Genomic DNA, 25,968 nt, shown 5'->3' on the forward strand with positions numbered 1-25,968 from the left:
GAAGAGCTTAAAGTCCCAGTCTGTGATTAGGTTAAGTGCTCTGTCGCGATGTAAACATGCATCTCTTTTGATGTAAATGTGTACTAAGGCTAAATGTGTTGTGAAGAGATTTGGCAATACTGCAATCTGCATTTAGTATCAGAGAGGTTGTTGATTTACATCAAACTATGAATCAATCATGGCTGAATCCATTCGCTACAATCTCTAATGTAGCTGCATATTACTAGGTTTATTGCATCTGCTATAGCTGGGCAGATTTTAAGTAGGTATACAATTAGTTAAAGGAAATATTGATATCATTCATCTTGCAGCTGTGTGAGTAACTTCTTAAATGTTGAACAGTGGTCTAGGAAATCTATGGATTAAAGTTGTTTGCAGTGTGGTTGCCCTTTGATCTTTTATAAGTGAGTTAAACATTTATCATTTTCCCTTCCGAATTCTTAAAGATTATTTTATCCTTTTATGGGAGCTGCTGATTTCACCCTTTGACTTTCCTGGAACATGCAATCCTCAGACTACCGTTCAGTGTGTTGAGGATGGTTCTCTAACTTGAAAATTCACTCTGTTTCCTTACCTACAGATGCAGCCTTGCCCACTTGACTTTTTTTTTTTTGGTTTTATTTTGTATTTCCAACATCTGCAGATTTCAATTTTGATTCTACTGTTGGTCCTTGTTCTTGGTTAGTTGCCAGTGCTGTGAGAGCGTGGATGATCCACTTAATTAATTTCTCTGCTGTGTTGGTGTGTGCCAGAGAGGAAGATAGTTGGCGTTTGTCCACAGTTTCATTACTAAGATAAAGAACTTGTCAGAAGTGATGGGTGTGGTAGACAGGCACAGTTAATAAATAATCAATGTACATCTCCAACCACTGGAACCATTCTTTTATATCCGACAGTGTGCATAAGCAGTAATTCCCTGTAACTGGTAGGGAGTGTAGACATCTGCACACCAGATGTTTAACCGGCCTTCTGTGGAATCATTCACTTTGCAGTTTGTTTCTAAACATTTAGCTCAACTCTACTTTAGCTGACCTGCATGAACTTGTTGAACCAGCATATGGCATCTTACACATCTGTTGCCAATTTACTTGAACTATCTTAATGATATAATAACCAAAGAAAGAAGTACAGAAGATGTGTCTCATTGCTTAAACTATGCTCTTCTCATGTGACCCAGTGACTACGAAGGTCTGTTCTTCTCATTAAGAAGCTCATTCTATCTGAAACCTTCTCCCATTTCTGTGTACTTTATTTTGCTCAAACCACTATTAAATATTTCTTTAATTTTGTCAATTGTGTATTCATTTCAGTGTTCCAGAATGAGGATTCAAAGAACAGTAACAACCTTTCCTCAACTTTAAGTGGCAAGCAGTGTCAATTAACAGTTTTTTTTTTGGCTCACTTTAATATCCTCCCCTGTGAGATTCATCAAACTGCAGATAATAAAACTTATTTCAGCAGTTTCTTCGGTCCCTCAACTTGTTATTAATTGACTGTGTTTTATTACATACTTGTAAAAATGCAGCTGATGACACATTCATGTGACACATAATATAAATAACTTTTTAAATTAACTTTCAATCAAAGTGAATACCCGTGATTTTTTTTTTACAGCATTTGCATCTTGAGACCACAAATAATGCTTTTGCTCAGAAGATGTCGTCACGAGGGGTCCAAAGGATCTATTGACGTGCAATGTATAGTTCCCCCTCGTGTAGGATTAAGTTAATCTCATCAGTTTCAGAAAGATTCTAGTGGCCAGTGATATTGTCATCAAGTCGGCTGAGCAGGCGAATGTATCATAGAATTCTTACAACTAAGGAAGAATTAAAAAAAGATATCTTATGATACCAACACATGAAGCATTGGACAGAGTTACATAATAATAGGGATGGACACTTGAGACTGAGGTAGAAGATGAAGTAACATAAAGTGTACAAAAACAAACCAATATTTTATCATAAACATGAGAATCCTCTACCATTTTCTGCTGTTGCTCAATTTTTTTTAGTAAGAGATTTACTGCAAGAAGAGGAGGGTATACAGCAAGGAGAAGGAACCATGAGTAGGGAAGCCTGGAGGGAGAAAGGGAAAGCAGAGGAGTGAAAACAATCAATCCAAGAAATAGAAAGAAAAAGAGAGAAAATAGAATGAGACAAAAAGGAAGAGGAGGATTGTGGAAGTACCACAGTTGTAGGGGAGGCACAGAAACAGAAAGATAAAGCAATAGACCTTTTTTCCATAAATGCTGGAATAGTTTGTTAGAAAATTGACATTTTTTAAAATCAAAAATAACAATTGTAGCCATTATGTCAGTGAGGGATTCTCATGAAACCAATGTAACAGAACTGCAATCAGTATATGGAGCAAGTAAAGCGTAGATGGTGAAAACTGATGGAAGCACTTAGCAGCTCAGCTGGCACCAGTGAAGAGGGAAGTGGTTAATGTTTCAGGCCAAGGATCCTCCATCAGAACGGGAAAAGTGGGAGAATGTCTGTGTTTGGCAGCTTGGAAGAGGTCGGAGAGAACTGAAGAAATGTCTGCGTTAGAATGCAGAGCAAACTTTACAAGGTGACAGTTATGTTAAAAACTGACACTTTAACAAGAAAAAGAGCCAAATTGAAACCAGGGGCTATAATCATATTTGTGAAGACGGGAATGAAAGAGGTGGTTAACTGAAATAATTAAATTCAGTACTAAGTCCTGAGAACTACAACGTGCCCAAACAGAAGATGGGATGCTATTCCTTAAGCTTATAATTGGTATTGTTGAAGCAATGTAGGAGGCCAATGATAAAGGTCTGAGTTGGAGTGAACTGGAGAATTCAAGTGACAAGTAACTGGAAGCAAAGGTTTCAGACATATCTCTCTAATCCAATTAGATATTTTTTTCTTTTCTTCCCCTTACTGTTGTTGTACTGTATATAGTAATCGTTACCTTGACAACTTTAGTCTGCATTCTATCACCGCCGTTACTAATGTTCTCTCCACCCTCACTTTCTGTTACACAAAACACTTGCTTTCTCATTTTCCAGTCTAGATGAAGACTTCTCAACTTGGAACATTGACTCGGTTTCTCTCCCTGCCATTGCTGCCCAATTTATTGAGCAATTTCCCTGGTTTTGTTTTGTAATTAATTTTTTACTTAACAAATAAGCCAAATGACAGTTCAACACAGGAAGAAAGTAGAAAAAAAGTGTTCAGAAGAGGAGTTTTTATAAACAAAAATTGTAACAATATATTCTGAGTAAAATGTCCAGCATATATGAATCTAATTCCAAGGATGAAAACAATTCATTGTCTGTTGATTTTAGCCAATTGGTGCCAAACAGAATCACAAACAAGAAAATCTGCAGATGCTGGAAATCCAAGCAACACACACAAACTGCTGAAGGAAATCAGCAGGCCAGGCAGCATCTATGGAAAAGAGTAAACAGTTGACGTTTCGGGCCGAGACTCTTCATCAGGACCCTGAAACGTCAACTGTTTTACTCTTTTCCATAGATGCTGCCCGGCCTGCTGAGTTCCTCTAGCATTTTGTGTGGGTTGATGCCTAATGGAGCCGCTTGCATTTCCTCACTCAGTGAGCATCGGTATTGAAACGCTTGGCAAATGATAACCAACTCCTTGTGCATTATGGGCCAGAAATTAAAGCAAAAATCTATTCATTAGAAAGGGGAAGCACAGTGGTTGGGTGGGTGAGCACAAGATTCCAGGGTGGTATGTTGTCTCCTGGGTGCCAGGGTATGGGATATCTCGGATCGAGTCCTCAGCATTCTTAAGTGGGAGGGTGAACAGCCGAAAATCGAGGTCCAAGTAGGAGGAATGTAGCGTAATGGATATAATTGAAGTGAGAAGCTTGGGCCAATGAGCAGGAGATGTGTGCTCCTATCCAGCCAGGGAAAATGGGGATTTAAATTCACATCAATAAAAGCAATTGGGTTTTCCTATTGGTTTAGCTTTCTCTCAGTGCTATTTTTCAATACATGAATGCCAGAGATTAGTCAGTTAATTACAGGATTAGCCACCATACTTTTGTGGGGAGAGGAAATCCATCTGACACACACATCTCACTGTCATTTCTAAGAATCAAATTGGACAGATGAGCTGTCAACAGCGAGAAGCCTGGTCAACCTTGCAGAATTCTGACTGACAGTAAAGGATTAGTGAGATGTCCTGCAGTCAGCTCAATTACTGACCGCCGTAGTCATATTTGCAGAATAATCCGATTTGCCCATCCCAAACCCCTAGACAGTCATGATACGATTCCTGAAGATGCACTGTCCTGTTAATGTCATAGACTCGCCTTGAGTTGCATTATAATGGTGGTGAATTTGGGACGGCTCGATTATGACTCCACACCCCTTTCTCTTACCATTTTATAAATAACTGATTGTGCCACAGGAATGAGAAGAAAGGTTTCTCAAGAATAAAAGCAATGTTGTGGCCTTGTTATGGCTGTATCACTGAGCTGGTATCATGTACAGTAAGGTGCAAGTACATGGCCATAATTCTCTAAATAGTGAATTCTGCTCAATGGTAACTCAGCAGGCCAAGCAGCATCTATGGAAGGGAGTAAACAGTCAGCGGTCCAGGCCGAGACCGTTCATCAGGACTGGAAAGGAAGGGGGAAAGAAGCCAGAGATAGGCAGGGGTACAAGCTAGAAGGTGGTACTCAGTTCGAGGGTGACATGAGAAAGGTGTTCATTCTGGGCACCTGAAGCAAACGGTTTACTCGCTCCAATGTGTATTCCTTGCAAGAAATGTTTTAAAAACATTTGAAATCCACTACAGGTTGACTGGCTTTGGAATTAAGAACTAGCAGAAACATGAAACCATAAGAGATGGGAGTAGAATTAGGTCGTTTGGCCGTTTGAGTCTGTTCCACCACTTCATCATGATTGATCCATTTTATCTTTCAACCCCATTCTCCTGCCTTCTCCCCTAAACCTTTATACCCTGACGATTCAAGAACCTGTCAACTTCTGCAAAGGACCTGGCTTCCACAGCTGTCTGTGGCAACAGATTCCACAGACTTACCACCCCCTGGATAAAGAAATTCCACTTCAACTCTGCTCTCTCTAAATCGACTTCACACTCTTCTGAGGCTGTGCCCTCTGGTTATAGACTCCCTCATAACAGGAAACATCCACCCTATCTAAGTCATCCAACATTCAATAGGTTTCAACGAGATGCCTCTTCATTCTTCTAAATTCCAAAAAGTACAGGCCCAGAACCGTTCAACATTCCTCATGCAATAACTAATTTATTCATGGAATCATTCCTGTGAGCCTCCTCTGTACCCTCTCCAATCTTCCTTAGATAAGGGGCCCAAACTGCTCACAATATTCCAAGTGAGGCCTCACCAGTGCTCTATAAAGTCTCAGCATTACATACTTGCTTTGAGATTCTAGTCCTCTTGAAATGAATGCTGACATTCCATTTAACTTCTTCACCACCAATTCAACCTGCAAGTTAATCTTCAGGGATTCCTGCACGAACACTCCTAACTCCCTTTGCACCTTGGATTTTTGAATTGTCTGCCCACTTAGAGAATAACCTACGCTTTTGTTCCTTTCACCAAAGTGTATGACCCTACACTTCCTGACTCTGTTTTTTATCTGCTATATCCTTGTCCATTCTCTTAATCTGCCTAAATCCTCTGCAGCCTCCCTACTTCCTGAATACTACCTTCATTCCACCTATCTTCGTATTGTACATGAACTTGGCCACAAAGTCATCAATTCGGACATCCAGATCATTGACATATAATGTAACTTCTGCCCTCCTGACTTTCTTGAACTTCTGGCATATTGCTAATATCTTCCACATTGAAAAGGGATGCTAAATACTGATTTGGTCCATCTGCCATTTGCTTGTACCCCATAGCTACCTCTTCAGTGTCATTTTCCAGAGCCCCTCTCTTTTACTTCTTATGTTTCTGAAAAAACATTTAGTATCCTCTCTGATATTATTGGCTAGCTTACCTTCATATTTCATCCTATCCCTCCTTATGCCTTTTTTTTAGTTGTCTTCTTTTGGTTCATTACTCAATGCCCAATCCAGAATAGCCTTTCTTCTAGTGAGCTCAACCACAAGTTGCTCTAAAAAGCCATCTCGTAGGCATTTGATAAATTCTCTCTCTGGGGATTCAGCACCAACCTAATTTTCCAAATCTACCTGCATATTGAAATCCCCATGAATATCATAACAGTGCCCTTTAGACATGCATTTTCAATCTCCCATAGCCCATATCCTAGCTACTCTTCAAAGGTTTGGAGAACTTCCATCAGCGTCTTTTTTTTACCCTTGTAGTTTCTCAAGTCTACCCACAAGGATTCTACACCTTTAAAAGTTCAAAGTAAATTTATTATCAAGGTACTTGCATGTCACCACATACAACCCTCAGTTACATTTTCTTGCGGGCATGCCCAATAAATCGAATAACTATAATGGAATCATGAAAGATCGGACAGCCGGCAAGCAAAAGACAACAAACTGTGCAAGTACAAAGGGAAAGAAAAGATATAATAATAAATAAATAAACAATAAATGTCAAGAACACAAGACTAAGAGTGTCCATAGAAAGTGAGACAATAGGTTGTGGGAACAGTTTAGTGATGGGGCAATGAAGTTATCCCTTCTGGTTCAAGAGCCCGATGGTTGAGGGGTAATAATGGTTCCTGAACCTGGTGGTGTGAGTCCTGAGGCTCCTGTAGCACCTTCCTGATGGCAGCAGTGAAAAGAGAGCAGGTCCAGGGCGTTCAGGGTCCATGATGGTGGATGCTACTTTCCTGTACCAGCACTTTGTGGTGGGGAGGGCTTTGCCTTTGATGGACGAGTGCTGATGGACCTCATGGAGGAGATGTTGTTGCCAATCCAGTCTGACTGGAGTCTGCATGTGAGGAAATAAAATAATTCAATTGTACAAGGCGGTATTGAGGCCAAAGTCTTGAAGCTATTTTGATCCCATGTCACCTCTTTCTAAGGATTTGATTTCTGTTTTGCCAATAGAGCCAACCCACCCCCGTCTGCCTGCCCACCTGTCCTTCCTTTAGTTCCATATTAAGCTCCTAACTATCATCTTCCTTCAGCTACGACACAGTGATGCCCTCAACGTCATACCTACTGATCTCTAACTGCACTGCGACAATTTACTGCGTGTATTCAAATATAACACTTCAGTCCTGTATTTGTCATCCTCTTTGATTTTTGTCCCACTGTTACACTGCAACTCATCCCACTGACTGCAATTTTGCCCCATCATCTGCCCTGTTCTTCCTGACAGTCTCACTGAACACTATATCAAGTTGTATACCAACTGCCCCATCCTCAACCCTATCACTCTGGTTCCCATCCTCCACTATGATTAATAAAGCACTGTAATCAAAGCAGGCCAGCAAAGGAATAAGTTGTTAGATCGGCTTTTCTGTTGGGATCTGAAGGGTAAAGGTTTATGTTCTTTATTATTGAGGAAAGCATGAATATATATTGAATTTTCTTTTGCCTGAACCTGAATTTAAAACTGGTTAAAAACTTCAATACATAATTAAAATTATATTTTAGTGAAGGAAACTTTTAACAATGCTGATGAACTAAAACTAAGTTAGGATATTAATTGCTGTTGTTATTTTTCAGCATGTGTGATGGAGAAACAAAAATTTAATGAAACTGAATTTCAGAAGTGACATTTAATACACACACAGTATCGTACAAAAGTTTTAGGCACATGTAAAAAGGTTCTGTAAAGCAAAAATGCTTTCAAAACTAATGAAATTAAAATTTTCTAAACCAAAAAATTACTGTAAAGGTCAGTAAACAGTTTTAAAAAAACTAAATCATGTCAGTATTTTGTATGACCATGCTTTGTCTTCAAAACTGCATCAGTACTCTTGTGCAATTTTATAAAAAAAATCAGCTGGTAGGTTGTTCTGAGTATCTTGGAGAATTTGCCACAGTTCTTCTGTAGACTTTGGCTGTCTCGCTTGCTTCTGTCTCTCTGGGCAATCCCAGACATCTTTGATGATTCCGAGATCAGGGCTCTTTGGAGACCATACCATCTGTTGCAGAACTCTTGTTCTTCTTTTTGTTGAAGGTAGTTCCTTATGACCTTGGTCGTGTGTTTGTGGTCATTATCCTGCTGCAGAATGAAATTGGCACTGATCAGACGCCTCCCTGATGGTATTACGTGATGGATGACAATCCACTTGTACTTCTCAGCATTGAGGTTTGCATTAATTCTGACCTGATCACCAACTCCATCTGCAGCAACGCAGCCCCAAACCTGCAGGGAACCTCGGCCATGCTTCACTGTTGGATGCAGGCAATCATCCATGTACAGCTCTCCAGCTCTTTTACAGACAAGCTGCCTCCAATTTGAGCCGGAATTTCACATTTTGACTTGCCAGTCCAGAGCACTTACTGTTATTGTTCAGCCCCAACCCTTGTGTTTCTGTGTGTAGGTAAGTCTCTTGGCCTTGTTTCCTCTTCGGAGGAATGGCTTTCTGGTAGCAACTCTTTCCACTTTCTGACAAGATTCCTCTGGACTGTAGAGTGGTGTGTTTGAGTTTCAGTGTTCTCTGTGGGTTCAGAACTGGATCTCACAATGCTGGATGACTTCTGATATAGAAGGGACATCCGTTTGATGTATCTCTTATCTGCTACGCTCAGTTTCCATGGCTAACCACTGCGTTTCTGCTCCTCAACCTTCCCCGTTTCTTTGTGCTTCGTCGCAAGAGCTTAGACAGCACATCTTGAAACTCCGGTCTGCCACAAAATTTCTGCTTGGGAGAACCCTTGCTGGTGGAGGATGCCCCCCCCCCCAGTGCCTTGTCGCTATGCTCACTCTTGCCACGGTGTAGGAATTGATGATCTGAAGGTTAAACTGTCACATCTGCCACACCCTCACCTTTTAGTTTGGTTGTCCTTTGCCCAGTTTGATTCCTTCTACACCCATTTCTGTTTCAGATAATCAGTTTAGTTCATTCAATTCATTATGTCATTGATTGTTAGCATCCTGTTTGTTATCTTGTTTGCACTGGGATATATAAACAGTACCTACAAAGTAATCGTACTGTTAATTGAAAGGTGGTTCATTACTTCATCTCTAACAATTTTTTGGGAAATGAATGTTTGGAAATCTAAAATGTGTTCTTTTCCTTGACACACTAATGCAGAAGACAATAAATAAATAAATATCTAAAACCAAGCTGTATACAAAATCTAGGGTGCCTAAGACGTTTGCACTAAACGATACACTGCTATGTTGTGGGCTTAAATACTGAAGAGAGTGAATTTTTACCCCATGGAACTCATGTACTTTTTTTCTTAATCCATTGTAGAATAAACACGAAGCCCAATACCCATGTTCAATAGGTACATTTAATGTCAGAGAAATGTATACAATATGCATCCTGAAATAATTCTTCTTCACAAATATCCATGAAAACAAAGGAGTGCCCCAAAGAATGAATGACAGTTAAGTGTTAGAACCCCAAAGCCCCCCCCCAGCTACCCCCTCCCATGCACAAGCAGCAGCAAAGCAACAATCCCCCTCCCCCACCAGCAAAAAGCATCGGCACCCCCCCCCCCCCCCACCGAGCACTCAAGCGTGCAGCAAAGCATCAAGAAAGACACAGACTTGCAATACCCCAAAAGACTACTCGTTCACCAGGTAATTCAACATACGACAGTCTCTCTCCCTCTCCCTCCCCCCTCTCTCTCTCCCCCTCTCCCTAATAAGGGAATAATTATGTGCCGTGACTTATGACATGGGTGACGATGGTCTCATTGACCGTGAGTGTTCTGGGCAAACTGTCTTACAGAAGTGGTTTGCCATTGCTGCCTTCTGGGCAAGATGGAGACCCCAGCCATAATCAATACTTTTCAGAGGTTGTCTGCCTGACGTCAGTGGTCACATAACCAGAACTTGTGATATGCACCAGCTGCTTGTATGACCATCCACCAGCTGCTTCCATGGCTTCATGTGATCCTGATCAGAGGGGGGTACTACACCTTGCCCAAGGGTTACTTGCAGGCTGGTGGAGGGTAGGAGACTTTGCACCTCCTTTGGTAGAGACTCGCCACCTAGAAACTTTCACTGGCCAACAAAGGTATTTTATCTGAGAATCTTAAAGCCAAGAGGCAGTGAAAATCAATGTGCTGACAAGACCAATAACAAAGTTTTTTTTATTTATTGGTTGTATAAAGAAGTATCAAAAATTTCCTTTAAGCAGGTCATAATCTCAAATGGTGAGTTCTCAACCCCTGGTTGGGTTATCAGAATAGCAAGAATATGATAATGAAGTCAAAGATGTTTTTCTTTTGAAGAAACAGATAGCAGAGTGATGTAATAGTGTTTATATTTAGAAATACTAGATTAAAAGCTGAAGTCATGTCGTGGCCCTACTATTGAGTTTTAGATTGATCTTTTGAAATGGCTACAATATTTATAACCTGGACATTTATTGATTTTTTTATGAGCTGGTAGCCTAAGTTAATAGCTTCAGTGCTGTAACTTAAAAGCAGTGTCACATTTAAAAGTAGTTTCTATTTCTACTGACCTAATCAGTCCTTTCATTAATATTTTAAATGTAGGACATCTTTGATATTAATTCTAAATAAAATTTATCAGAGGATTGGCAGCCTTTCCAATCTTAAACTGTGCAGCTCGAGTGAATGACCTCGCTCACTCTGCCATATTGGAGAGGGAATTAGGGACCATTTTACTTTGCAGAAATACCATTCTGTCACTTACAAAAATTAAAATGAGTCATTCCAATTAGCATTTCAAAAGTCTTGAAAGAAAGTTTATCCCATGTGATTGTTGCCTTTTATGCAGACATTGGCAAAGCATTGGCACTTCTCTGGTTTACTGATGCTGTCAGAATTTGTAGGTATTATTTCCAAATGTGCTGCGGCTGAATTATCAACAAACATGCCACTGCCCGTTAATGACAGTGGGAATTGTGCACGTAAACCTATAAAATTCTTGTAATTTCCATTTAAGGAATTCACACGCATCAGTTTAAAAAAAAGAATTATTAAAGGTGAGATGAAACTCCTGGGATTATCAATTAGCATATCGTCAAAACCTGCAGGGGTATTCAATCAGAACCATGGCGACTGATGCTGAAAGAAGGATGTTAGAAAGGAGGTAAATTCTGCTGAAGATAATAAGATGGGTAATAAGCTGGGGATAGGAAAGCAATAAGACCCCACTCAGTACACTAATGAAGTATATGTTTGCAATATGTTCAAGGAACTGCATTGTTAAAACAAGTTCGGATCAATTTCACTCATTAAAACCACATCATAGTTGATTCAACCCAAGCGGCTTTCTGCTAATAATTTCCCCCAAAGTCTTTTGAGACCTGTTTTCATATAGTCCTTCTAGAACAGTCCTATCAGGAAAAAAAACTCAAGATCATTCTTTTCTTGAACATGTACTTGAACTCAGTGGCCACTTTATTAGGTACCTCCTGTGCCTAGAGACGTGGCCACTGAGTGGATGTTCATGGTCTTCTGCTGCTGGTGCCCACCCACTTCAAGGTTCAATGTGTTATGTATTCAGAGATGCTCTTCTGCACACCACTGTTGCAACAGTTGGTTATGAGTTACTGTCACCTTCCTGTCAGCTTGAACCAGCCTGGCCATTCTTCTCTGACACGATCAACAAGGTGTTTTCACCCATAGAATCATCGCTTACTGGATATGTTTTTGTTTTCAACACCATTCTCTGTAAACCGTGTGAAAATCTCAGGAGATCAGCAGTTTCAGAGATACTCGCACCACCCCGTCTGGCACCAACAGTCATTCCATGGTCAAAGTCACTTGGATCACATTTCTTCCCCATTCCGATATTTGATCTGAACAACGACTGAACCTCTTGATCATGTCTGCATGCTCTTATGCATTGACTTGCAGGCACATGATTGGCTGATATTTGCATTAACGAGCTGGTGTACGTAATAAAGTGTATATGTTTTCCAAAATGCATCTAATCTATTTTCCTCAATTACTTATTTGCTATACTTGTCGTTATAAAGTACTTAGTGATTTTGAACAGAATAGGGCTTGAATCCCTTTAAAGGTTTGTGCTGACAACTCCATGCTCAGTAGCACTGCACACGGATTTTTCAGCAGACATATCAATATACCTGATTTTTCATATGTAGCTGTGCAGCTATCAGTTGTAGGGATACTTTCTGACACTGCTAGAGCCCAGCAACTACAGGCCAGGCTGTTTAACTTCAATGATAGAAGAGCTTTTAGAATTAAAAAGCCTTAATTCTCATTTCACTTTGCCACATTGTTCCCAACAAGATACAACAACTCAAGCTATCCTGCTTATTGTACACGAGGTACCGAATGAAGTGGAAATTGAGTTTAAGTACATGGTTGAGAAAAGAATAGGCTTGGGTTTATTTTGACAGGATTTTTCTAGAAGGGCTATATGAAAGCAGGTGACGAAGGGCTTTGGGGAAAACTATTAGCAGAAAGCCACTTGGGTTGAGTCGTCTACTTCTATGATGTGCATTCAATGAGTAATAATTGATCTGATCTTGTTTCAACAGACTTTATAGTCACATTAAGGAAACAGGATAAGTTAAATTCAAATTAGTTTCATAGGATTGTTCGATGTGGTAAGGATGTTAATGAAAATCATCTAATCAATGTCTTGAACATAGATTTACAGAATGTTTGATAAGATGGTGGATAACATGTTTATAAATTTGTAACACAAAGAGGAAGGAGCATTGTTAGTTTGCTAAAAGACAACACTGGGTTTTGATTAACGCCGTATTTCAGACTGGAAGATGGTGAGCAGTGGTGTTCCTCATGGATCGGGGTGGCCCTTGGCAGTGTTATGAACAATGGTGATAGACAAGCAGAAAACGCCAGCTCATTGGAATGGTTCAGATGCAATTTGATGCAGGGAAGTCCGAGCTGTTGCGTTTTGGTGGGGAGAATATGGAGAAGCAAAAGAGGATTAAGGGTTCTGTTCAGGAGCAGAAGTGCTTGAGTCCATAGGTCATTGAAAACAGGACGGCAGGTTGAGAAGGCTTGCACAGTTCTCGTCTTTATCAGTAAAGGCACTAAGTATAAAAGTTGGGAATGTATGCCAAACCTTTATAAAACACTGCCTATCTAGTTGAAAGCATCAGAGAAGGTACTATAAATATTGATGAGCATTGTCCCCGGGATGAAGATGCTTTGGAAAGGTAGGAGCTGCTTTCTTGGGTGGCAGCATGGTAGCATAGCAGTTAGCATAAAGCTGTTACTGTTAACACCAGTGACATGGGTTCAATTCCACTGCTGTCTGTAAGGACCTTGTACGTTCTCCTTGTGACTTGTATGGTTTTCCTCGCGCTGCTCCAGTTTCCTCCCATATTCATATGGGTTAGTAGGTTAATTAGTAACAGGTATAACTGGGCCAGAAGGGCCTGTTACTGTGCTGTATCTCCAAGTAAAATCGGGAATGTCTGAGGGTTGGTTTGTTAGCGATACATGAGATGGAAGGGTGGGGTCTGCATAGAGTGGATGGTTGCAATCCGTTTCATTTGGTTGAAGGTTCAGGACTAGGGGCCATACACAAAACAAAAGGGAAAAGAATAAAAAGAGGCATAAGCAAGGTTTTTTTAAACCCGCTCTGTGGTTGACTCTAGACCATAGAACATAGAATAGTGCAGCACATTACAGGCCCTTCGGCCCACATTGTTGTGCTGACCCTCAAACCCTGCCTCCCATATAACCTCCCACCTTAAATTCCTCCATATACCTGTCTAGTAGTCTCTTAAACTTCACTAGTGTATCTGCCTCCACCACTGACTCAGCAGTGCATTCCACACACCAACCACTCTCTGAGTGAAAAACCTTCCTCTAATATCCCCCTTGAACTTCCCTCCCCTTACCTTAAAGCCATGTCCTCTTGTACTGAGCAGTGGTGCCCTGGGGAAGAGGCGCTGGCTGTCCACTCTCTCTATTCCTCTTAATATCTTGTACACCTCTATCATGTCTCCCCTCATCCTCCTTCTCTCCAAAGAGTAAAGCCCTAGCTCCCTTAATCTCTGATCATAATCCATACTCTCTAAACCAGGCAGCATCCTGGTAAATCTCCTCTGTACCCATTCCAATGCTTCCACATCCTTCCTATACTGAGGCAACCAGAACTGGACACAGTACTCCAAGTGTGGCCTAACTAGAGTTTTATAGAGCTGCATCATTACATCGCATCTCTTAAACTCTGTCCTTCAACTTATGAAAGCTAACACCCCATAAGCTTTCTTAACCACCCTATCTACCTGTAAGGCAACTTTCAGGGATCTGTGGACATGTACCCCCAGATCCCTCTGCTCCTCCGCACTACCAAGTATCCTGCCATTTACTTTGTACTCCGCCTTGGAGTTTGTCCTTCCAAAATGTACCACTAGAATTTACTCTAGAATGACTCTAGAATTTATTGTATGAAGATGTAATGGAGGCAAGGGCCATGGTAAATTTCAAGAGGGAATGGGATAATTGTGTAGTGAAGGGAACTTTGGAAGGCTGTGAAATAGGGTTTAGTGATAAAACTTTTCTGTTAGAAAATAGGGGAAGCTATGATAGACTAAATGACCTCCTGGTCTTTAACTATTCTGTCTCTGAAACCTCCAGTTTCTTTGAGACTCCACGCTGCTGCTTCCCTCTGCCCTGGCAGCAGTCCCGTTGTGCTTGGTGACTCACCATACGGAGATCCAACTTCCAGGTGAATCCCCACGCGTGAAGTGTCCATTTCTGACTGGTGACTGGAGGTATCAAATTGAATGATTGCATGCTTTGGCAGTCAGATGCCTCCCCTCAGCCCTCACCTGGCCGTTTGACAAGTGTTGGCAATCTCAAAAGGAAGACACAAGTGTGGGCTTATTGTGAGGCAAAGAGACACATCAATTAAGCCACTCCACCCATCAAGGTTCATTCTGCCATTTAACAATATCGCAGCTGATCTGATTGTCATGTTAACTCTGCATTCCCGTCCACCCCAGTAATCTTTGGCACCCTATCAATGTCTACTCCTTGCTTTAAAATTGCTCAGAAATCTGCATCTATTGCCCACTGAGGAAATGAGCTCCACAGCAGTGAGCCTGCTCATTAGTTCCAGATTCTGCCGTAAGAGGAAAGATGTTTCATTTCATTGTCCTTCCTTCCAGAACTGCTTATTTCTATGGATTTGCCATTTGAAATGACCATTGTGCAAGTTTATTATTGTACTGTTGTGTGCTGATTTTTATTTCTGCTCACTCCACGTTCTGTTGCTTCTTAGCGCCATTTCCGTATTTGGAGCTTATTCTGCCTTTCAAACCCTAACCTATATGGTACAAGGTGGTCCTTGTGGAACACATCTTCCTCCCTTTTGTCAGTCTAATGAACTGCTTTCAACTTCTACTCTCCGTCTTTTTTCTGGCCTCTGCCGTTAGCCTATGATGTTACACTCTCCTTTATGGTTCATACCGTTTCCTTTGTTTTAATTTTAATTTTATCTCTTCATTGCTTCGTAGAGTTGGCCAGCACAGAACCCAGACCTTTGGCCTAACTCACCTCTGCCATCTACAGTGTTTAGGTGGCATTAATTCTATTTGCCTGCTATTGGCCACTGGGATCAAGTCAAGTCAAGTCACTTTTATTGTCATTTCGACCATAACCGCTGGTACAATGCATAGTAAAAATGAGACAATGTTTTTCAGGACCATGGTGTTACATGACACAGTACAAAAACTAGGCTGAACTACGTTAAAAAACAACACAGAGAAAAAAAATCACACAACAACTACACTAGACTACAGACCTACCCAGGACTGCATAAAGTGCACAAAACAGTGTAGGCATTACAATAAATAATAAACAAGACAATAGGGCAGTAAGGTGTCAGTCCAGGCGCTGGGTATTGAGTCTGATAGCTTGGGGGAAGAAACTGTTACATAGTCTGGTCGTGAGAGCCCAAATGCTTCGGTGTCTTTTCCCAGACGGCAGGAGGGAGAAGAGATTGTATGAGGGGTGCATGGGGTCCTTCATAATGCTGTTTCCTTTGCGGATGCAGCGGGTAGTGTAAATGTCCGTGATGGTGGGGAGAAAGACCCCGATGATCTTCTCAGCTGACCTCACTATCCGCTGCAGGGTCTTGCGATCCGAGATGGTGCAATTTCCGAACCAGGCAGTGATGCAGCTGCTCAGGATGCTCTCAATACAACCCCTGTAGAATGTGATGAGGGTGGGACGTGGAGTTTCCTCAGCCTTCGCAGAAAGTAGAGACACTGCTGGGCTTTCTTTGCTATGGAGGTGGTGTTGAGGGACCAGGTGAGATTCTCCGCCAGGTGAACACCAAGAAATTTGGTGCTCTTAACGATCTCTACCGAGGAGCCGTCGATGTTTAGCGGGGAGTGGTCGTTTCGTGCCCTCCTGAAGTCAACAACCATCTCTTTTGTTTTGTTCACATTTAGAGACAGGTTGTTGGCTCTGCACCAGTCCGTTAGCCGCTGCCCCTCCTCTCTGTAAGCTGACTCGTCGTTCTTGCTGATGAGACCCACTACGGTCGTGTCATTGGCGAACTTGCTGATGTGGTTTGAGCTATCTGTTGCAGCACAGTCGTGGGTCAGCAGAGTGAACAGCAGTGGACTGAGCACACAGCTGTGGGGGGCCCCCTGTACTCAGTGTGATGGTGTTGGAGATGCTGCTCCCGATCTGGACTGACGGAGGTCTCCCAGTCAGGAAGTCTAGGATCCAGTTGCAGAGGGAGGTGTTCAGGCCCAGTAGGCTTTGCTTTTCAATCAGTTTCTGGGGGATGATTGTGTTGAATGCTGAGCTGAAGTCTATGAACAGCATCCGAACATACGTGTCTTTTTTGTCCAGGTGGGTTAGGGCCAGGTGGAGGGTGATGGCAATGGCGTCGTCTGTTGAGTGGTTGGGATGGTACGCAAACTGCAGGGGGCCCAGTGAGAGGGGCAGCAGGGTCTGGGTGTGCCTCATGACGAGCCTCTCGAAACACTTCATGATGATGGATGTAAGTGCAACAGGACAGTAGTCATTGAGGCAGGACACTGAAGACTTCTTCGGCACGGGGACGATGGTGGCGGCCTTGAAGCACGTTGGAATGGTGGTGCTGCTCAGGGAGATGTTGAAGATGTCAGTGAGAACATCTGCTAGCTGGTCTGCACATCCTCTGAGCACTCTACCAGGGATGTTGTCTGGTCCAGCAGCCTTCCATGGGTTGACCCTGTACAGGGTTCTTCTCACGTCGGCCACGGAGAGACACAGCACCTATGTATTTGTAGGAGGAGTGGACTTCCTCGCCGCCATGTCATTTTCTGCCTCAAACTGGGCGTAGAAGTTATTCAGCGCATTTGGGAGGGAGGCATCAGCTGCACAGTCAGGTGACGTTGTCTTGTAATTGGTGATGTCCTGGATGCCCTTCCACATGCGCCTCGTGTCGCCGCTGTCCTGGAAGTGACTGTGGATTAGCTGGGCGTGTGCACGCTTTGTCTCTCTGATGGCCGGGACAGTTTGGCCCTTGCTGTTGTTAGGACTGCCTAGTCACCTGCTCTGAAGGCAGAGTCGCGGGTCCTCAGCAGCGCACGCACCTCCGCGGTCATCCATGGCTTCTGGTTAGCGTGTATAGTGATGGTCTTGGGCAGAGTAACATCATCAATGCACTTGCTGATGTAGCTGGTCACTGATGCTGTGTACTCCTCTAAGTTGGTAGAGTCGCCATCGGTTGCAGCCTCCCTGAACATGTGCCAGTCAGTGTGCTCAAAGCAGTCTTGAAGAGCGGAGATGGCTCCTGCTGGCCAGGTTTTCACCTGCTTCTGAACTGGTCTGGAGCGCCTGACGAGCGGTCTGTATGCTGGGATTAGCATAACAGAGATGTGGTCTGAGTATCCGAGGTGGGGGCGGGGCTCTGCCCAGTACGTGTCGGGGATATTTGTGTAAACCAGGTCCAACGCATCCTCCCCCCTTTAAAATTTTCCTCTCTCACCTTAAACCTATGCCCTCTAGTTCTCTCATCTTGTCAAGTTATATCTTAACCAGTTCCCTCATCTTGTCCCACTCTCATTCCAAAAAATAAATCAGCTTAATTTTATTTTACACTTGTCTCTCAAAGTAAAATAGATCAGTTGATTTTATTTTGCAGGTGTCTCTCAATTACCAATTATGCACTTTCTTTTGACTGTTATTGCACCACCCTCCCTTTCCCTTCCCCCGATTTCCTTTCCATTAATCAAATTGGTCCGAATATCTATTTTTGTTGAGCTCTCAATCAAACAGAAGTCTTAAACATGCTCTTTGAAATCTTGTTCATTTCTCCTCCTTTCCCACTTTCTTAGAGGCAGATTTGTCCGTTTGTTATGTGCTATGTCATGTGACGTGGGTGATCATGGTCTTTCCATGACCATGATTGTTCTGGGCAAATTTTCCTACAGAAGTGGTTTGCCATTGCTTTCTTCTGGGCGGTGTATTTTCAAGACGGGTGACCCAAGCCATTATCAATACCCCTCAGAGATTGTCTGCCTGGTGTCAGCAAGTGCATAACCAGGATTTGTGATATGACCCAGCTGCTCATTTGACCATCCACCACCTGCTCCCGTAGCTTTCACATGACCCAAATCAGAGTGGGGGGTAAGGGGGGGTTGCTAAGAAGGTGCTACACCTTGCCTCAGGGTGACCTGCAGGCTAGTGGAAGGAAGGAGTGCCTAGCTCGTCCTTTGGTAAAGACTTATCTCCACCCTGCCACCCAAGACAGATTTTCTGAGCAAATCGAAACCTCCCATAATTAGACTGCAACATTTTCTTCGGAGGTAAATTTGATTATCTAGTGTATCCCTGCATTATTGCAGCTTGGGTAATGGTAATTCACCCTTGGGGAACTCACAAATTGCTAACAAAAAACATCGAATAAAAAAAATTGTTGTCTCAAACTTCAGGTGGGGAAAAAATAAATATAAGATGTTTGTCATCTTTTATCAAAGGTTAGTATTATGAAAAATTGGGTTATATATGGATTTCTTGGAACACAACCCCTTCGTAAAGTGGTGGTGTATTGTAAATATTTCCTTCTGGGTTTGGCGATGGTGAATGTTGGTGTGAAATCTTTGTAATTATAAGTCCTGTTCTTTGTAGAGACACATTTCTGTATCCTAAAAGCACACTTGTTCAGGATTTTACAATCACCTCCCAAGGCAAATTAAACCAGAAATGTTAATAAATGCAACTGCTTTACATTACAGTGTGGTGGGCAGAGGTCTTTTGTGAGGTGAGGGTGAAAAACAGGAGCTGCAATTGTAAAAGGTCATATGTTATTCCCGCAACATATTGTAGAGCAGTAGTGACAGAGATACACTCAAGAAACAGGAAGATACACATTTGGAAAGGAAATTGCATTCCGAAAACAGATCCACGTCCACACCATGCTGATTGAACAGTATCTCATGTGTTTGTTCAGAATCAGGTTTAATATCACCAGCAAATGTCATCAAACTCGTTGTCTTTGTGGCAGCAGTATATTGCTATGCATAGTAGAGAGGAAAAATGTGAATTTCAGTGTGTGTGTGTTTTATTACAGTATTATATGTGTATGTGTGTGTATATAAATAAAATATGAATAGTGCAAAAATACAAAGTTTAAAAAAAAAAGTGAGGTAGTGTTCATGGGTTCAGTGTCCATTCAGAAATCTGATGGTAGCAGGGAAGAAGATATTTCTGAATTATTAAGTGTGTGCCTTCAGGCTTCTGTACCTCCTCCCTGATGATAGGAATGAGAAAAGGGCATGTCTTGGGTGATAGAGGTCCTTAATGATGGATGACGTTTTGCTTTGAGGCATCGCTCCTTGAAGATGTCCTCGATGCTGGAGAGGCTATTGCCCATGATGGAGTTAAGTTTACAGCTTTCTGCAGCTTATTTTGATCCTTCCTGTGCAGTTGTTTCCCCATACCAGATGGTGATGCAGCCAGTTGGAATGCTCTCCGTGGTATATCTGTAGAAGTTGGCTAGTGTCTTTGGTGACATACTAAATCTTTGCAAACTCCTAATGAACTGTAACTGTGTTTATTGGATTAAAGCCACTGCTCTCCATGTGCTCGTGATCATAACTAACATTGGCACTTAAGGTGAAGCAAGGAACTTCAAATTCAAAACTAAAATAGAAGCTACTGAAAGCACCCAGAAATTTAGGCAGCACCAATGGGGAGAAAAAGAGTTAACATTTTGGGTTGGTACCTTCATTGAAACTGGACTAGTAGGAAGTCAAATGTATTTTAATTTTGAAGACTCGGGGGGGGGGGGGGGAATGGAGACAACTGAAATGCCTGTGATTGAGTGCTGTCTATGTTACAATTACTTTAAAAACAGCATTTAGAGGAAAAGAAAGGGAATATTGAAAGAGAGAATGATAGCCACATATGTGAAAAGAGATGTGGTTTCCTGAAATTATTAAGGAATATGGAGGAATTTAAGGTGGGAGGGGGGTTATATGGGAGGCAGGGTTTGAGGGTCATCACAACATTGTGATCCGAAGGGCCTGTAATGTGCTGTACTATTCTATGTTGTATGTTCTATTATTAAGTTCAATTTTAAGCCCAAAAGGATATAACATACTCAGGTGGAAATGGGCTGCCGTCCTTCCAGCTTGTGTTGGGAATTGTTGGAACATAGGAGGACAATGACAGAATCAGAATGGGGTCCTTTTGTCTACGGCTCCTGTACTCCTCTCTTCCTCTGCCCTCCTGTCTTCACCATCTTGTATTTCTGTAGTATAAACTGAGGAAACAGCAATACATTTTTTTGTTTGCATACTTTGCAAGTCCTGGATGTTGGTGTGAAGTCTGTGTATTTATAAGTCCTCTTCTTCAAAGCAAATAGAATCATAAATTTTAAAAAGTCTAAATGCTTCACCTCAGAGAGGGAGGTGGTCAGAGGTCTCACTTTGAGGTAAACGTAGAATTTAGTAATTTCAGAGAAGCCGAACTTTTCTTCTCTGCACAAACGTGGCTGTACCTCTGTTTCCATTTGTTTATTTCTCTTTTGTTTCTAACTGTCAGTTTTTAAAATAATTCTTAATTTGACCACTTTGTTCTGCACCACGTCACAGTGTGCTCTCCATGTCTATATCTCTGTACAACCTAAAATATGCTTGGTAAATGTATTTATTATTGTTAAATGTACTAAGGCGCATTGAAAACATTGACATCCTTTCAGATCATTACATCACATCAGTGCATTGAACTGATACAAATGGAAAAATCGTAATGAATTATTTTCTTATTTTTGCATTGCTGTTTGACCTTCTGAACACTTCCAGTTCTTTAAATGCTGGAAAAATTAAGTTGTGTACTTGGATTTTTCAACACCTGCTGTCCTGTCACCCTTAGCTCTTTTGATAGTACTCGGACATCAGAGTTCTCTAGTGTTTTCATCAGCTGAAAATTTTCTAAGAATCTTGGCATTGAATGCTGCCAATTTATTAAGGCAAGCAACTCAGTTCATAGTTCATAACAAGAATTACTGCAAAACCCAGTGATGATTTTTGTTTGCTCGCTTGCTGTTCATGAAAGAATTTGGTTTAAATTAATTGTACAGCTGTTTAAGATGACTCGTCTCCTCCTTGTATTTGTATTTGTGCAGTGCAGCCTGGTTAAAACAAAGCTGCACTTCAAAGTTTCAAAGTACATTTATTATCAAGGAGTGTATACATTATACAACCCTGAGATTTGATGGCTTACAGGCAGCCAACAAAGCAAGAAACCTGAAAGAATGCATTTTTAAAAAAATTAAGGAGCAGTACCTGATGCACAGAGAAGGGGGGGGGGGAGCACTTCATCAGTGAAACTCAAATCAAAAATGAATTAATCCAGTTTATGATGTGTTTTTAGAATTGAATACTTGAATGGTTGTCTTTTTCCAGATAAGTTGCAATCATTGGAAGTTGAGATTATAGTTAATTTGAAATTGATTAAAATGTTTTAAATTAGTTTATTTCCACAGTTATTCTAACCTGTTGCTGTTTTTATGTGCATCTGTGTGTCATATGTTCCTGTCTCTCTATATGTACCTGTCACTTTACCGTTACAATAGGAACTCGGTCTTGTTATCACAGGAACTCTGCCCGTCTTCAACTTAACTAAAGATGCCAGTGGGAACCAGGTATGTTTTAAGTTGGAGAGTCTGGTGTTGTTTGCCTTAAATCTGTGCAATAAACTGTTATTGCTCTTCACATATCTGCAATTTTTATTGGCTTTTCATCAAGGCTTTTATGAATTATTGTGGAACTGTTTCCTACAAAACTCTGGATTGTTTTGAAGTAGAGGTTCTACTGAAGAATGTTGGAATTTTCACCTTATTATTAACAACAGCTTTGTATTGCTTGCTATCAGATATTATCTTGAACACGTGCTACCAGAGAGATTGGCTGCAGTCTTTGAACTCTGCCTGGAATTGAAGGACATTTTTCACAATTGCAGATTTTACAATGAATCAATACCACTCTGATAATATGATTGGTTGAGAAAGAGCCTAGGTCATACTTGTTCAATCCCTTCGGCTCTCTCTTTTATATCCTTGCAATGGATCTCCTAATTTATCCTCAGTTTAAAAGGCCATTATGTTATATCACCCCTCAGACCTTTAGGGACAAAGTACATAATGCCTCCTCAATACATTCTCATAAGTTCCATCACAATGTAACCGAAACTCAAGACGCTGGATCACCATTCTTGTTAACACTTTGTTTTTGTCTTCCCCTGCCCAGTCACATTCCCTACCCTGCCACTCATGGAGAATTCTGCCGCCTCTGTCTGCTATCGGAATCTGAACCGGGTTTATTATCGCCGTCTTGTATGATGTGAAAATTGTTTCACAGCTGCAGTACAAAGACAGAAAATTACAAATGCAATAGATTAGTGTAAAAAATGGCAAAGGCGAAGAAGTTGCTTCTGAAATATTGAGTGTAGGTCTTCAGGCTGCTGTGCTTCCTCCCTGATGATAATACCGAAGAAAAAAGGCTCATTCCAAATGATGGGCTTTAGTAACGTTTGCCACTTGAAGATGTCCTCGATGATGGTGAAGGTAGTGCCCATAATGGAACTGGCTTAGTCTATAACTTTCTGCAGCGTCTTGCAGTCCTGTGCACTTGAACCTCCATACCAGCCCGGGATGCAACCAGACAAAACGCTCTCCACCATACATCTATAAAAATTTGCAAGAGTCTTTTGTGACAGTACTAATCTCCTCAAACCCCTAACGAAGTAGAGCCACTGGCATGTCCTCTTCGTGATTGATCAATATGTTGGTCCCAGTGGAATAATAATGGGGCTCTTCCAGAACGTCTTCAGATTTCTGTGTCTCTTTTATTGCACTGTATAGCATTTTTGCACTATTTTATTTATTTCTAGTAATTTTATGCTTTTACACAGTACTGCAGCTGTAAAGCAACAAATTTCATACTTTAACCTGGGCAGAGAGCGAGTCTGTGCTCTTGCTGTACGCTTAATAGCTTGCATCATCCAAATATATTTGGAGCTGTCAGTACGAATGTCACTGACTCTGCTTGTTTGATGTTAAATGGTTAGCCGAGCATTGATCAATCCAACTGAGCTCAGAATGGCTGAAAAACTCTCTTGTTTCTTCAGCCAACTGCTAATAGACATTAAGAAGCAAGAGAAAAACAAGCTATAATAGTTAACTAAAGTTATCAAAAAAAGTTGTTATCAATTAGAAGCTAAAATGCTAACATTAAAATAAAAGAGAATTGAGAGAATAACAACTGCATTTGAATAAAACCTTTTAATATGGTAAATTTTCCATTGAGTTAAGGAAAGTAGAAGTATAAAATATTTTTTCATTCAACAATAAAGCTTCTGCCATCTGGTGATGGTAATAACTATGATGCCAGTTTTGTCATAGTGCTCTAATATTTAAAAGATTTTAACTAAAATCAGTCCTTAATTCCCAAGATTTGGCACACACTTGAATTTATCCCAATGTACAGATATTATGCAGATTCATGTCACCTAGTGCATATGTTGCCTAATGCTTTTCTGTATTGAAAAAAAAATGGAAAGAATGCAAATACTTGAACAGATAATCAATTTGGAAAGTTATTGATCATTATTTTGTCAATCTGCCATTTCAGAACCAGCTGATTCTAGGAGTGATGGGTATTGATGTGTCTCTTGCTGACGTAAAGAGGCAGACTCCTCGTTACACAGTAAGTACAGTTCAGAAATCCTCTCTGGTCATTTATTTTTAATTTTGGTTCTCCTTCCAAGCCGTGTTCTGCATCATTGTCTGGACGTTGTAAGTAAGTAATGGATGTTTGTGCAATAGTAAACAAGTGTCGGCAGTTTTGGGATTTTCACACATGCACTGCAAATGTGCAAACTTGCTGATTGGTGGTGTAATCAATCCTTGTCACTGGCACAGTCTTGGCAATTCCCCAGCATTAACACTGGAGAATCTGGCAACTAGGAACATCATCTCCTGTAAGTTTAGTAACAGTCATGAAGGACTGAAGCACAGTAGGTCTTAGTTCACATACTTGTTTTCTCATTGAACTTACTTTTGTTTTTGGGTTTCAGTTTTCTAGTAAATAAAAGGTAATTCATCAGTTCCTGGATTAAGTTCACTGGAAAACATCCAGAAATGGTATTGATTTTTAATGGATTTGATGGCCAGTTGAGCCCAGGACGTGGTTTAGCAGTTGAACTTCTTTGTCTTTTAAGAAAATTGATGGCCATGGCTTTATTCAGCCTTTTGCCCCATTCTCCACTTCACATTGCACCCAGGTGAGCCTAACACGACTGGCCACAATGCAACCATCGGTAGTCGGGACTGGAATGGGTTTTTTTTTGGAGGAAGTTATGCTGGGGAATTATTATGCAGAGCCGGTCCTTATGCGACCGTTAAGTGTGGGCAGCTCACTGTTGACCAGAGTATTTACTCCGTAAAAAAATAGTTTCTTTCCCGTTTCTATTACCCTGCAGATTCAGTTTAATCCATTATACCTGTATCCTTCAGTTCTACCTGTAAGCTAATGAACCACCCACTGTCTAATGGGTTAGCTGATGCTTTTGAAGTAAACGTTGCTTTATCTTCAGAGCAGCTTTACATCGCAATTAGTTCAAGTAATGAATATAATAGTTAGCTCGATATTTAAAATGCTTGAATTGAAAATTGTACCAATGTTTAATGGATTTGCTGTTGTAATTCAGTGTGTGTTGGCATACTGAATGTGTACTATTAACATTGATAAATATTTATACATAATTGCATTCATACCACACTGGCGTAAGAGTCGAAATTCTAACAAGTACAGCTCTAATCTGTTGAAAATGTGCAACTACCACAGTCTTTGAATAAAACCTGGATCCTGCATTTTATGTTGAATAACATTACAGTAATAAAAATGGTTTCTTTCTTTTTACATAAAATCTGTAATATTTTGGATTATAAATCTTTTAAATGTTATAACAGCTTGGACCTAATGGATATTATTTTGCAATCGATCCAAACGGTTATGTATTGCTTCATCCAAATCTTCAGCCTAAGGTGAGTCATACTAAACTTATATAGATTCTAATGGTAAATGCTAAATGCATGAGGACCTCCTATCTCAGGCTCTAAAGAAGTTAGTAACCTGTAATGAAATCATTAAAGCTGGATAACCCAAGAATTGCCTGAATGCAGCATCCCAGATTATTTATTGATTTTGTACATTTGACACTCACCACTTACAATTCAAATTAATAACTCAAATGTATTATTGTGTGACTATAATAACCCTTTGAACTCCTAAAATAGTTCTGCTGTAATACTGGAACTTAATTATAGTAGAACAGGAAAAAAATGAAATCTTTATTTTGTTTTACACAAGGCAATGATCTGGTGATTTGATTTTTGTTTCACACCACATACTCTTAATCACGGAATGATTTTAAAAACATCAGT

The 25,968-nt window shown here is 40.9% G+C and overlaps 1 protein-coding gene across 5 annotated transcripts in view; it reads left to right on the forward strand.

The window, feature by feature from the left end:
- The window catches only part of LOC140738775 (voltage-dependent calcium channel subunit alpha-2/delta-1-like), a 715,977-nt gene that overhangs the window by 540,681 nt on the left and 149,328 nt on the right, over positions 1–25,968 (forward strand). For all 5 annotated transcript variants that reach the window (XM_073066574.1, XM_073066575.1, XM_073066576.1 and 2 more), the window contains 3 exons: positions 22,099–22,167; positions 24,155–24,229; positions 25,495–25,569. In XM_073066574.1, coding sequence (XP_072922675.1) covers positions 22,099–22,167; positions 24,155–24,229; positions 25,495–25,569 — 219 coding nt within the window. The remainder of the gene's footprint in view (positions 1–22,098; positions 22,168–24,154; positions 24,230–25,494; positions 25,570–25,968) is intronic.

The sequence above is a fragment of the Hemitrygon akajei genome, chromosome 14 (assembly GCF_048418815.1).
Source record: "Hemitrygon akajei chromosome 14, sHemAka1.3, whole genome shotgun sequence".
Classification (NCBI taxonomy): domain Eukaryota; kingdom Metazoa; phylum Chordata; class Chondrichthyes; order Myliobatiformes; family Dasyatidae; genus Hemitrygon; species Hemitrygon akajei.